A 15,147-nucleotide genomic window follows, 5' to 3' on the forward strand; every position below is an offset into this window, starting at 1 on the left:
AACCATTTTCATGGGTTTCATTAATCTTTGCACATCCCGACAGTCAGTTAGACAATATATTACAATACTTAACATCCATATTGTTGCAGACACCTCATATCATCACTATCCCTGCAGCGATCATCTGAGCTCAGGAGCACAGCAGGCTACTACTTGCACTCAGCTAGCGTCACTGTAATTAGTTCAGTCAAGATCACTGAAACGAAGTAGATGGAATGATTATTCTAGTGATTACTTTATTCCCAATTTACTAGTATTCACTTGATACATTAAGATGCATTAGCTTTAGTTTTTATTTAGAGTAAAATATAGTAATATAACATTTGTTACACATCAGTGCATAAGAAAAATTAACTGGTGTTTGTCACTGTCATTTATTGCTGTTTCTTGTCATATATTTGTCAATTTGTCAGAGTCAGTTAGGTTTTACCTGATATTATTACAATATTACAATACAATATTGATTACTTATGCACAGATGTGTAACAAATGTATTATTGTATATTTATTCCAAATTACAGCTAATGATAATACATCTTAAAGTATTCAGTGGATATTAGTAAACTGGGACTAATCACTAGAATAATCATTCCATCTACTTCTTTTCAGTAATAGTCTTGACAAACCTAATCAGACTCACTCCAGCTGAGTGCAGGTAGAAGTCTGTTGTGCTTCTGAACTCAGATGATAACTACATTTTAGAGACAAGGGAGAATGTGTCATATTTCTGTTCTCTCTGGAAAGCTCTTAGATTAGTGTTGCTTTTGGAAAGCAATTGGTTACACCAAAGCTCTTTTAAAAACTGTTAAAATATGGGTTTTTATTCTCTTTTTCTTTGGTTAATATTAGTACATATTAGTCATGGGTTATAATCTGCATGGTGCTAGTTATCATGTGTTGAAAAAATGTTTTAATGTTAACCCTTAATGGAACATCAGATCATTTCTGTGGGGTATGTAGACCTTGTATAGGCACTGTTTAGTGTGATTAAGTGATGTGTCTATGTGGACTGTGAAGATACATGAATGTAATGCATACTGTATATGCATATGCACCTAAAGCTTTTTCTGAAAAGTTTGCCAGTTGACAAAAAAATTGTGCTGTTTACCTAGTTATATTTTATTTTTATAGCCATTTTTTCTTTTCAACTTGTTTACTTGGATCATGGAAAGAAAACATAATATTTGTATCTTCTGCTTTCTGGTTGTAACTATAAACTGCATACTAGTAACGCATTGTGATCTTTTTGAGACATGAATCTTCTTGTTGTGCAATAATTTATGTTTAATAAAAGTGTAAATTGCAATCTCAAGATTCTTAGATTTCCTAAAAATGGTGAACTTCAACTTATAATGAATGTTAATGAATGAAGTGCCATTCAGACCTGTAACAGTAGTGCTATCTCATGAAGACTGTGTAATTTGCAGATAACACATACACACGGGCATACATTTTTCATTAAAATAATTTTATGCACAGATTATACACAAAGCTCAGCAATTTTCTAAAGTGTATTACATTGATTACATAGTCCAATTGTTATTTTTCTTTTAATGCATTTCTTCAGTGCTCACACAAGTATACCAGACTCTCATCTCAACACAGTAGACATACAAATAAATAAATAAATATGAGGAGTTTCACTGGACACTTTGACCTGGAATGTTTGCATGTCTGTCTCAGGCAATAGAGGCTACGGTAGTTTGAAATGTAATCCAGTCAAAATGTAATCCATTCTACTGATCTGCTCTGACCTGGGGCCTCATTTATAAAGACTGTGTATGCACAAAAATGGATATGGAATGTGCATACGCTACTTCCTACACACAAACCGAGATTTATAAAGAAATACTTGTCAGGAAATTGGGCGTATATTTACGGAAGCTTTGACACACGCGTAGAGCCAGCCACAACATTTTAGAAACAGTGGGCATTAGAGACACCCTCAGGATATGTAGAGAATTACAGCTCAATGTGCAATTCACAGCTTTCACTTATTACACTTCATATCAAATTATGCAGCTCCATAATAACGGCATACAGGCTACTTGGTCATAAGAAGCATTAAAGCATAACATTATTTTTATGAGTTTGTTTATTTATTTGTGTAGACTGGTTAATTAGTTTGTTTATAGGTATTGATATTTATTCCTTAATTAACAATTTGCAGTCTACAGTTTAATCTGTAAATGTGTGAAGTAATTTCACACATTTATAGATCTATTAATAAACTACATAATGATATAAATAGGCTAGATAATGATGCATTGTCTATGGTACAATGGTGTTTTTTGGTATTGTTAGAAGACCATGTAAACTGAACAATAAGATTAGAACAACAAAGCACAAATTTTAGATACCACAAAGATTTTCCTTGCCAGGATGACTGGCTAATGAGCAGATTTAAATTTCCAAGAGCCATTCTCTTGGAACTATGTGCTGAGAGACCAACATGCTCCTGTCCACTTACTGATCTTAACAACCCCAGCCATCCTTAAGCTCTATCATGTCAGCTGTATTGGTTGACAATTCAGTACATCAGAGTTCTTTACACGGTGAGTGAAGAGGCCAACATAAAAATGCAAATCGCAGCAATGTCCAAGTTTCCTAATGTAATCAGAGTAAATGTCTGCGCTCATGTTGCAATTTAATTCTATAAATGAATATATGTATTCTCACGAGGAGTACTGCTTCAGGTGGGAGACTGCTACACCAACCAGAAAAGGTCTGCTGGAGGGCGTATTCTGTGCTCTACAAAATGGCACAGCAGAATGGGCTCCTGGTCCTCATCACCCCTAACCAGCAACTCGATTAATCGATTCACATCTCTAGATTTTTAATTTCATTGGTATTTTGGACATAATCCCTTTAAAAAAAATTTTCAATTTTATTTATCAAGTTTTAAACGGAGGTTATTGTGTCCTTTCCTATTCGCATTCTTCAATATTCCTCTTTTTTGCTTTTCTCTCTGCCACTGTCAGCACTACCTCACACAAAAACTAATGGGACACCTGACATTTAAATATGTATGAGGTCATTTGCATTGACTATTTATGGATATTTGTAGGCAGGAACCAGGCGGGAGAGGAGGCTTTTTCACCTGTGCATATTTTCAAGAAGACTGTGATTTATAAAGTAAACTGTGTGCAGGTGTGCATATGCAAGGTTTTATAAATCTTTTTCAACATTCAGATAATTATTTTTGCGCACGCAATTTCCTGGTTTTTGTGCGTATGCACACCTTCACTCTGGAGTTCATGCAAAATCTTCTAAATGAGGCCCCTGCTCATTTCTGTGTCACTTTTACTTAATGTCACCATCAAATGACATCTTTGCCAGGAAGGATTATGAATTATGATTTACTTGAAGCAGCTGGGATGAAACATGGATGTGCTAGTGTGCAGTATTTTAAAGCAGAGTTTGCACAGTCATTGTGTCAGCCCAGTCTGAGTGTTCTGGAGCTGCAGTCTCGTCGCTGTCTCTCTCTGCGCCCCGTGATGATAGGCATTGGTGCTGTGCGTTGCTACAGGCTTTCATAGCATCTCTGAGCTCTTGATTCCCAGAAACGGTCAGGGCTTATGCTTGAAGTGCGCCTCCACTGCATTTGGCAAGAACAGAAAGCAAACAGTTAGGTCTGGAACTATTGCCTTATCGATTTGTATAGCAGCATGAAGGGCTGTTGTTAAAGATATTGTGACTCTTCAGTATTTTTTGGATGTTGGGAAAGGAATTTTTTCCAAGTTTAGAAAAAAAAATCTAAGATTTTAAAAATCTAAGCAGGCCTAGTAGCTCAGTTAGAATGGGTAATTCTAACAGGATGTGTCTATGCTTCAAGCTGTATACAGAAACAAAATATACTGTGCCAGTATTGGTCTTTATAGTAGGCCGAGTAAATCCAAAAGATTCATAGTGACTCTCCAAATATGAGACAGTGTCAGAAAAACTAAATTCTGTATTCCCAGACCCCAGACACTATTTACTTAAAAGAATGCAATTTGTCATGCACAGGCAAAAATACCCTATATTTCCATAAGGTACAAAGCAAAATATTGTTTGATGGTAAATATAGTAATGTCAAAATTATTTTAGCATTTATATATCTATTTCTTGTGGTATCCATCAACATACTATTACAAACTACAGTACCAATCACATTCTGAAAAGAGTTCTATCTGAAAGATTTTATACAGATTTTGAGCTTAATTTCGAGTCAATATGTTTTCCACTGTTTTAGAGAAATCTTCTGAAGAAATCTTATTGGCCATGGTAATAAGACACACTACAGCTGTAGTGGATAGAGAATGGTTGAAATATGCTAGAGTATCTGTTTTAGTGTCATGACATAGGCTCTCAGAGAGTGCACACAGCATTAGGATTGTTTGCTGATCTTTTGAGGATGAATCATTTTAAATTTGAGAAGCGAGAAAGGAAAGATGCACAATGAATGTTAATAACAACAAAATACAAAGCTAACAGGTATTTAATACCAATGGTCCCATTATTTCAAGACCTTGAAATAATAAGGCTGAAAGTGAAGCATGTAAATGGAAGGTCACCTGCATACTCCTGTGGTAGCATGGGTCTGTTGATGACGCTCTGAAATACAGCTATCCACTCTTTCTGCTCCTCCTCTGTCTCACAGGCAAAGAGGAATTTTCTGTCTGGTGTCACAATGGTGACGCCAAACTGCCAGTGGTACCCCTGCGTGGAGGGGGGCAGGCCTGGTACTACCGTGTAGCCACTTTCCTTACTGCCAATAAACACTTCCCCTCGTGCATAGGCATCCTATACAGAATGTTAGAGTGTTAGCATTAGTGAGGTAAAATGGGTATCAGGCCTCACAATATCTAAGACTGTGAAAAATGTTTATAATAAGCTATACCATAAGATTTTAACTTGTTTAACAAGTGTCTACATTACTTAAAAAATAACCATTCAGTGAATGTGGAGTTTCCTATTGACAGATAATTATTTTTCGCAGAGCACAATCGCACACACACACAACAGACAATTTAGAGATGCCAATCAGCCTACAACGCATGTCTTTGGACTGGGGAGGAAACTCCTGAAGCACGTGGAGAACATGCAAACTCTGCGCACACAGGGTGGAGGCAGGAATTGAACCCCCAACCCTGGAGATGCAAGGCAAACGTGCAAACCACTACTAATCTGATTGACTTGGTGGTGTATAAATATCTCATTCAGCTCAGATTACACTCAAATTGGCAATGGGGTCCAACGGGGCTGCTACCGTAGGCTAGTTATCCCTAGCCTAATATGGGTTAACCAGTGCGGTCAGGAGTACCACATTATAAATATCCCAACAATCATTTAGCTTCAAGACAAACTGCATCTGGTGCAGCACTTACAACAAAACACAACATCATCTAGTGGACATTACTAAATTGCACACATTTTGATCAGGCCTTATTTCTTGGCTATTTCTAGCCATCATAATTTCTATAATGACAATTACACCAGTTGATTAATTCAGGTACTAAGAGGAAAAAGGCAGTAAATCTCTGAGTTGCTAGAAGAAAATAACCTCTATTTAAAAAACATAGAAGGGAGGGGAGGACTGATTTCATTCAAATGAGTGCTACTTTTTTCAAGTAATACTCTTGTTTTGAAATAAAATGCATATATTCTAGTTCAGCAATTAGTGTATCTAACAGGTGAATACTAAAGTGAACAACATGTAAATGCACCATGAAAGTTAACATTGCTTACAATGGCATAGAATGATTTAGGAAGCAGACTATTAAGAACTGTACAATTATTTAAAAAAAAATAATAATAATAAGGTTCTATCTGACAATTCTATGACTTTAAAATATTGAGCAATGAAGTTTTGACACTCAATAAGATCAATGCAGATGCAACTTTATATTTTACAAAATATTATATTTTGTTTTACATTATGCTGTAAAACAAAAACTCACCATCCACATAATAGGAATACCTGTACACCTGCTCATTTATGCAGCAATCATGTGGCAGCAGCACAATGCATAAAATCACCTCTCTCATCAACAAGGCATTTCTGCATAAATGAGCAGGTGTACAGGTGTTCCTATTAAAGTGGATGGTGAGTGCATATTCAAGGACATGTAAATAATCATCATAAACTGCTGCTCACCAAAGGGTCTTTAAAGTACATGAGTCTCCTGTCATCGAAGGTGAACCAACGTTTTTTAAAACCCTCTGTTTGCTAGAACAGTATATAAGACAGCCACAGTTAAACACACAGATATTTGGTTAATTAATTCCTTCATTTAATCCTTCATTTACCTTAATTATTTAAAATAACTTAATCTATCAACAAGTCACTGTTCACTTCCCTTCTTCTATACATTTTCTTATTTTCCTGCTTTGAGGAACAGCTTGAGGTTCATAAAACTGCTGTCAAATTCTCAAGCATGGTTTAGGTCCGCAATCGAATCAAGAAGCTCCAACCTTTGGACCTGTCTTCTCCATGTAACCCTCCTTAATGTAGGTCCTTGTCAGTTTGGACACCAGCTAGACAAGCAAGATAAAAAGCCAGTTCATTAGACTCTAGAGAAAGGATGTGAACAAAAGTTTTGTGAGAATGTGTGACAGGCTTATCTTAAAAACAAGGCTTCAACCACAAAACCTCAGGTTCCCATAAAGAGAACTGGCCTGGGGAGATGGCGTAATAGATGTTCTAGTATTTCTATGAATTGCTTGTGCATTGTGCACTGTGTGTATTTATTGGGGTTTACTTACTTCAGTATCAGGGGCTCCAGGAAAAGCAACTTGTAAGTAATGGAACCTAGCAGCTCGTATAGCGTTGAACCAGTCGACTATTTCCTAAAAACACATGCATCAAAATGTAAAAAAATTTGCTGCCTGCATCAGTGATTAACATGTAATTTCTCCCCATGACCAGCAGTGGGAGTCAAAAGTTAAAATAAATTCTCACATATTGCTTCACAGCAAAACACAAACTGCCATTTCAGTCAGTTAAGCTCAAGTTACTAAATATGCAATATGTGATAGATATATCACTGACAAAATGTTTCTATAATAAGTACTCTAAGTTTAAGATAACTTTCTTCAACATGTAAAGAATACTCATTTGGAAAATTAATCATCATGGATGTATCTTAACCTTTCCATCCTCATGGTACACAAAAATGTTCCTGGTGCTGTTGTCCTTTAGGTAGGTGATCTGGAGCCCGTGAGGGTGGCCAATCTTGGTTGGCTGAAAGGTGGCATTAATGGTTTGGATCTTCATCAAGGCCTTGGGCTCCCTAGCCTGCCACAGTGATATCCACATAAATATCAACACTCTCACACAGACCCATATTTACATTAAACCCTCAAAATTATTCTGCTTAATTCCACTCAAGCAATTTAACATTCATAGATCCTTTTCATGACAGGTGTATGTGTAAATAAAAGATGCAGGTAATTTTACAGTGGACTAAATAAAACTTTCCATAGAACATTAATTTTTTTTTATTTCGCTATCAACAAAATGTTAATTGTTTTACTGCAATGTAAAATTTGAGTAAAAAATTCCTATATTTGAGTCCTGTTTAGGTTAAGCAGAATTTATATCTAGTTCTAGTTTGTTGTGGCAATGTAATGCTGATTTGAGATACCTGGTACACAAAAGATAAATGTCAAAGCATTGTATGTCCCCAGCAGTCCACCAAGTCAAGTATTACCAGTGGAAAGGGTCAATATACTGTATTGTAGTGGAAAGCAAGGTACTACCAGACAGAAAAAAATGTCTGAGAGGATTTAAGGTTTATTAGTGTAAATGTGAATGAGACAGCAAATGATAAGAGCAGTATTAAAAATACTTGAAAAAAAAAATAGGAGAACCATATTTCTGATAATGTTTAAATTCATAAAATATCTTATAGCAAATTCTTAAATATCTTATAGCAGTTTACATTTGATATTTGGCTGTTTTTACATGGGTACGTCTGCCAGCTAAAAATGAATGTACACTCACCAGTCACTATAACAAGAACACCTGTACACTTGCTCATTTATGCAGTTATCCAATCATGCCAATCATGTGACAGCAGCACAATGCATAAAATCATGCAGATACAGGTCAAGAGCATCAGTTCATGTTCACATCAAACATCAGAATGGGGAAAAAGTGTGATCTCTGTGACTTTAACCATGGCATGGTTGTTGGTGCAAGACGGGCTGGTTTTAGGATTTGGTTTTAGAAACTGCTGATTTCCTGGGATTTTCACACACAACAATCTCCACAGAGTTTACACAGAATGGTGCAGGAAACAAAAAACATCCTGTGAATGGAGGGTCTGCAGGCTGAAATACCTTATTGATGAGAGAGATCAGAGGAGAATGACCCGACTAGTTTGAGCTGACAGGAAGTCTATAGTAACTCAGATAAACACTCTTTGCAACTGTGGTGAGCAGAAAAGCATCTCAGAACGCACAACACATCAGACCTCGAAGAGGATGGGCTACAACAGCAGAAGACCACATCAGGCTCCACTTCTGTCAGCCAAATACAAGAATCTGAGGCTATCATGGGCACAGACTCACCGAAGCTGGACAGTTGAAGACTGGAAAAAGACCAGGTGATTTTTTTTTCTAATCTTCACTAAAATACTGATAAATGAGTGTTTATTTGTATTGTATTCATTGACGAGAATTTTAATGTTCTACAGAACAAATTATAGAGCATCTGTGTCATGTCACAATTACGGTAATTACAAGAAGATGGTTCTGATATTCTACTTGAAGCTGTTCATGTCCTTGGACTTGAAAATTTGTTCTTTCTATGGAAACACACAAAAACTTACCATCTTCATTCAGAAGTCAATACTAAAAAAAGTACAGAAAAGTATAGAGCTAAATGCTGACATTATACTTCTTCCTTTCAATATGGAAACCACTGCCATTTTATTTCAGTCATACTTTTTTATAATGTCATGTCACACACTTAAAATGGAGCTTTCAGAAAATTTTGCGTTCTATAATTCCAGATTAACGTGAACGTAATATTATAATGCTACAATGGTGTTAAATTCAAACAAATCCTTCAGTTAACCTATTACAATGAAAATATTGAAAACCTCTGTTAAACAATCTCATATGTCAACTTCATACACCTTTGGAAGAGATCAGTGAGTACAGTCTTCTCTAGTCTGAGTTTGTAATGTACAAGGTTGTGAAAGTAACAGCAAAAACCAATTGAAGAAAGCCTTTTAATAGCATGACTATACAAGAAAGGAGAAGCGGGCAGAGTCAGACGTTCCACGATGATGAGAATGTCAGCATTTTCGACATTTCCACTGGTATTTTTGACCTGTGTCTAATCACACACACACACACACACACACACACACACACACACACACACACAGAGATCACCAAGGAAGATGGAGAGCAAAAGAGAGAAAAACTCACATCGTGCTTGTTGAAATACTTCATTGCTCCCTCTCGCTCTGAGAGAATAAATTTTCGACTCAGGAACTGGCCGTTGTCTCGTCCCCGTTTCCATAGAGACCCCTCCCGGTAACCTGTGAAGAGAGTAACAACAGGAGTCACAAGAAGGAAGGAAGGAAGGAAGAAAGGAAGAAAGTTTGCGGTGTCTTTTCATTTAACAGTGGAAATCTTCATACACATACATGCAAATTCAGTGCAAATTCAGAGAGAGTTATGCACAGCATGTCTTCCTTGGACATCCATGAATTATTTATTCATTATAGCTTTTTCGGGAGGTGGGCAATCAGTAGTGGGTCCACACACACTTATATGCTCAGACCTTCCCAACTTGTTGAACCACCCTAGACCAAACCACCAAAACACTTATGCATAAACAGTATACATGGTCTTCTGTATATTTCTGTGCTTAGTTACATGTATATTTTGACATTTCCAGACAATGTGAGAATGTAGCATTTGTTCTGCAGGAGCTGTTAAGTTTAGTTTCAGTACAGAAAGCCTAGATGGGTTGTCACACAGTGAACATACACACTGGCTTACCCTAATACTGGAGCAACAGCATTAATAGGGGGAGGAAAAGACGGCATCTAATACTGCAGAATTCAACCGAGAAAGCTCTCACTTATACATACTCACTCTCTTGCTCTCACAGTCCCTCTCTTTCTCTGACTACATTCATTTCCCCATGGAAAAACCTTAGCCAGGCAGGAATTTTGGCACACACATACATACAGAGAAGTGCCTACGCCCCAGCTGGATACTGTCACAGACATCTCTTCATACATCCATGTATTTATGCATGCATCTATCTATCTATCTATCTATCGTTCCTTACATAAGTATTCACCCCCTTGAACATTTTATAGTGATGTAATTTTAATAGTGATGTAATAACTCTATATATAATATTTGAAGGTGAAAAATAAATATTTTCTTATTGTGACACAAAGGCTAATTAAAGAAAAACACAGAAATTGGTTGGTTGCTGTCAGGTAATGGAGACAGATGCAAGCACAGTCTTTTTATTAACAAAAGAGCAAACAAAAATGAAGTAAAAGCAAGAATCATAGGTAGAACTGAAAAATGAGTGCTAGGGAACCGTAGCGTTCAACACACAACAGGCTAAACACAACAGAAGCTTAGCACCTAAACACAGAAAACTCAGAACTTAAATAGGGGTACTAATAAAGGATGAAACACGAAACAGGTGAGAGTGATTAAGTGAGTCTTCAGAGACAATCTGAAGAAAACAGACTTTGGAACATTAACACTCCTAAAGAACTTCAAGTCAATTGTGCTTCCGTCCAAAATATGCAATGTATTAAAAAAGTGTTATGTATGTTATGAAAATGAAATCATGTGCTATTGTTTATCAACTCTGCTAAAATACTTAGCAATGCTACCACCTCATCACTGCAAATAAAATTAATAGCTTCACTACTTGTAGCAATGCTACTAAATGAAATGTCATTATTAAGTGTATCATTTTCACATGATCAGATTACTTAAAATCCATGTCAAATTATTGGCCAAATCTGTTTTTTATCATATTATTTTGTATACATAAATGTACTTGTCATGATATCACTTAGCAATCAAGGCCTGTTTGCAGATGTAATCACACTACCATTAGCTGAATGTGCTGCCTCAGACCCCATTGAAACAGGGTCTTAAATATTTAATGACAGTGCAGAGAGCAAGTCAAAGCCCTGTGAGCTACATGATCACTGTTAGCAACACACCAAAAGAGCCTGGAAAAGCAGGTAAGAAGCCATTGCTTGATTTCACTAGATAAATTAATACTGGCTAATACGGCCATAGAAAAGACCCACTATTCCTCGGCACAGTGTCCAGGCAATTCAGTATAAGGACACCACACACACAAACACGTTGTTGGAGTGCTGAAGTCATACACGCCGCTGAGCTGAATAATGATTCTTGCTCTCTTGTCTGTAATAAAGATTGAGGCAGCATAAATGTCTGACCTAGACTTTTTTTGTTTAATACTTTTTAACATCTTACAATTCAATTCAATTCAATTCAATTTTATTTGTATAGCGCTTTTAACAATGGACATTGTCACAAAGCAGCTTTACAGAAATAAATGGATTCACAAAAATATATTGTAAATATTTAAATTTATCACTGTGAATTTATCCCTAATGAGCAAGCCAGTGGCGACGGTGGCAAGGAAAAACTCCCCGAGATGATATGAGGAAGAAACCTTGAGAGGAACCAGGCTCAAAAGGGAACCCATCCTCATCTGGGTGCAACGGATAGTGCAATTATAAATAAATCCCTTCTATTGTGTACTATATGGACAAATAGTGCATTTGTGCAACCAATAAATTCATCACAGTATTTGCAAGAAGTCCGGCTGGTTAAAATCTATCCACTGTCCACTGATGGAGTCCTGAGTACGAAGCTGCTCGTGGCAACTGCAGCCCCAAAGCCACTACAGCAATCGCAGTCCCAAGCCATTACAGTACAGCTCCCCATATGTGATCCCCAAGCCATCTCCACAGCCCCCAGGTGGCACCATCCCCACCATTCCATTACTCTGTTAAGTCAAATGATCTTTGATAGATGACCCCTTGGAGGGACAAAGGATCGAGCCAACAGAGATGTAGACTTCAAGAACAGAATTGGCCCAGAATTCATAGTGATCTAATGCATTTCTGGTTCTGAAAAAATGGCAGACAAAGCTGTTATAAAAAGAAGTAAAACATGAATTCAAAATGTACTGTTGTTTAACCAACTATACCATTCTGTATCTCATTTAAAATAAAATTAGTGTGCAAGTCACCAAAGAAATCATTTTATGAATGTTTATGCTCACTACTGTGGGTAAGTACGTTCCTCTTTTAAAATTTGCTTCTTGTTGTCCCCTCCTCCCCCTTGTTAGTAGCCACTTGTGTGATATAGGTGTTACACAAGTTGTGAGGGGAAGTCACCAAGGAAATGTTAAAAAAAAAAAAAAAAAAAGCAATGAAATGGATGGAAGGATTTCTACATTGCTCTGCAGTGATGTATTTAGGTATTTTTTTTAGTTATTAATAAACTGATAACAAGCCTCCAATGTGAAATCTTTGACATATCACTGACTAAAGAACTCCAAGGGATTTGGAAAGAGCAAAACAACCCGCTGTGGAACAAAAATGGCAGCAATCATACTGATGCACTTTCTTCACTGCCTGCAAACAAAACAGCACTGAGTAGAGCACAAAGCAGACAGTCACAAGAAAACGTTAAAAAAACAAAAAAAAACAAAGATAAGGCAACTCAGCTATGCTGCTGCCTCAAGCAGTGTGTGTTCACCAAGAACAATGGATGCACCCTTATCATTCTTCCCAAATAACTGCACTCTGTAAAAAGCTCATTCTTACAAACTATTTCATTGAGTTATGATTTAAGAAAATGACTCTTATTCACCAAACAATTCAAGGTGACAAGTGACAATCCAAAGAGCATGACAAACTCAAAACAAAAACAATGTCAGGCAACCTAACTAGGCAAGGACTATATCTTAAATTAAACAAACTATACCAGAACCAGAAGGGAAATAGCAAAACAAAGGATTGGAATCATTGACACAATGCAAGTACAACATGTCAATGGTCACTGAACTGCTGGATGTCCAAGTGGTGCTCTGGAAACAATGTGGGCTTTACTGATAATTGGGCCAATTTTGAGGGAAAGTCTTCTACTATGGGTCAGTATCCATCCCACTTGGGATGGTGCCGCTTTCATTTCATGTAAGTTACCTCATAGTCTTATGACAGTGCTAGTTAATCTGTGAGAATCCAAACCTGGAGCCAAGCAGCAGACAAAAAGAATAAGTGACATTCTGCTAGGACATTAGCCACTAGATATTGAGTAACCTCTTTCTATTTAATTCGGTCAATATATAGGTTCTTCTACTAGGGTCACAGGCAGCTACAAGTAAGCTTTCTGATTATTTAGTAACTTTTTATGGCCTTTTAGTTAGCAGCAGTTAATGACCTTGATGTGATTGTTGACTCCAGTCTCTAGTATGAAGCTCATGTAGATAATAATACTATGCTAGCCTTTTTCATCTCAGAAACATTGCTAAGATAAGAACTGCAATTACCATATTACCATTTCATGCTTTATTACCTCTGAGTTTCATGCCTTGCTGTCTGGATATTGCAGTAGGTGGATAAACAAGCTCCAGTGCAGAATGCAGAAGCCAGAAAGCTTACTACAGGGGTTCCCAAACTAGGGGTCATGACCCCACATGGGGTTCCTTGATTTACAAATGGGGTCACGAGAAAAAGTCACAAGCTACTCTTTTGTTTCATTCAATTATTTTACAAATATTAGAAATATCAAAGATGGATCTTGTATGCTAATATTTTGAATATGTTCTTGGAAGTCACATTCAGACTGTCAGGTGGCAGGAGTAGATGCAATTACAGGTGAGCACTTTATTTAAAAGGTAGACAGACAAATTCAAAATGTGAAGCAAAACCAGTCAAAAACAGGCACAGAGTCAGGCGATCAGCAAACAGGAAAAACAGGGCAAAAACCAGAATCACAAAACTAGGAATGAGAACAGGATCAATAACCAGGAACGCATGCACAGCAAACGAAGGCTCTGTATATCTGGCAAATAAACACAGGACGATACGTTGCAGTAAGTGAGTGCTGTGAAAGTGCTTAAATAGTGTGGGTGTGTGAGTATGCACCTGTGATTGAACTCAGGTGTGCATGATCAGTAATCGGGTGACTGTGATTGTAACAATGGGTGTGAGTCATGTGAGTTGTACTCCATGTCACACATTTGTAGGCTGTGGTGTCCTCTGGGAAAATGGGTCCGATATCGATTCTGGCGTTGACTTGACAAAACAACCTTGTGGACAGCCAGACTTGATCTCCAGGTTCGTAACAGGGTGTTTCACTTATTTGTCTGTCCGTGAATTCCTTGTTGGTCTGGGCTACCTGTTCGAGATGTTGGTGGGTGATTTCCCACACTTGCTCATTCTGCCTAAACCATTCGTCAACTGTGGGTGAATCAGTAGGGTTAGCATTCCATGGCAACAAGGGGGATTGGAAGCCCAGCACACATTGGAGAGGGGTGAGGTGAGTGGCTGAGTGATGCAGGGATTTCTGGGAGTACTTGGCCCGTGACAGAAACTATGCCCAATCCTCTTGGCTGTCAGCACAGAAATTTCTGAAAAATCTGGTTTCCTTGTTGGCTCTTTCGACTTGGCCTTTGGCTTGTGGGTAGTAACTGGATATGAGGCTGCTGGACACTCCTAGTTTCTCCATAAAGTCGTTCTAGACTCTGGATGCGAATTGTGCTCCCTGATCGCTCAAATGTCCTCAGGGATGCCAAAATATCTGAAAACATGGTTGAATACGGCTTCTGCTGTTTCAAAGGCTGTGGGAAGATTTAGAGAAACGGCCAATGATCACTATGATTACTGTGCTGCCTAGGGAGATGGGGAGGTCAGTGATAAAATCTATGACTAGGTGGGACCATGGTTCCTGATGTATGGGAAGGGGTACCAGCTTGCCCACTGGAAGAGTTCTGGGAAACTTGGCTTGGGCACAGGTAGAACATGATGAGATGAAGGTGTGGATGTCTGAAAGCATGTTTTGTCACCAATATATGCCTTGGAGGAGTTGGTGGGTTTTTTGGACCCCTGGGTTTTCTGTAGC

The 15,147-nt window shown here is 37.7% G+C and overlaps 1 protein-coding gene across 1 annotated transcript in view; it reads right to left on the reverse strand.

The window, feature by feature from the left end:
• Positions 1-1,205: 1,205 nt before the first annotated feature.
• Positions 1,206-15,147, reverse strand: part of LOC113528411 (arf-GAP with dual PH domain-containing protein 1) — a 39,575-nt gene continuing 25,633 nt past the window's right edge. The window contains exons 5-11 of the mRNA XM_026916944.3: positions 9,424-9,536; positions 7,133-7,279; positions 6,748-6,831; positions 6,457-6,519; positions 6,140-6,211; positions 4,557-4,785; positions 1,206-3,598 (exon numbers count right to left, since the gene is read on the reverse strand). Coding sequence (XP_026772745.2) covers positions 3,570-3,598; positions 4,557-4,785; positions 6,140-6,211; positions 6,457-6,519; positions 6,748-6,831; positions 7,133-7,279; positions 9,424-9,536 — 737 coding nt within the window. The 3' untranslated portion in view covers positions 1,206-3,569. The remainder of the gene's footprint in view (positions 3,599-4,556; positions 4,786-6,139; positions 6,212-6,456; positions 6,520-6,747; positions 6,832-7,132; positions 7,280-9,423; positions 9,537-15,147) is intronic.

The sequence above is a fragment of the Pangasianodon hypophthalmus genome, chromosome 13 (assembly GCF_027358585.1).
Source record: "Pangasianodon hypophthalmus isolate fPanHyp1 chromosome 13, fPanHyp1.pri, whole genome shotgun sequence".
Taxonomy (NCBI): Eukaryota; Metazoa; Chordata; class Actinopteri; order Siluriformes; family Pangasiidae; genus Pangasianodon; species Pangasianodon hypophthalmus.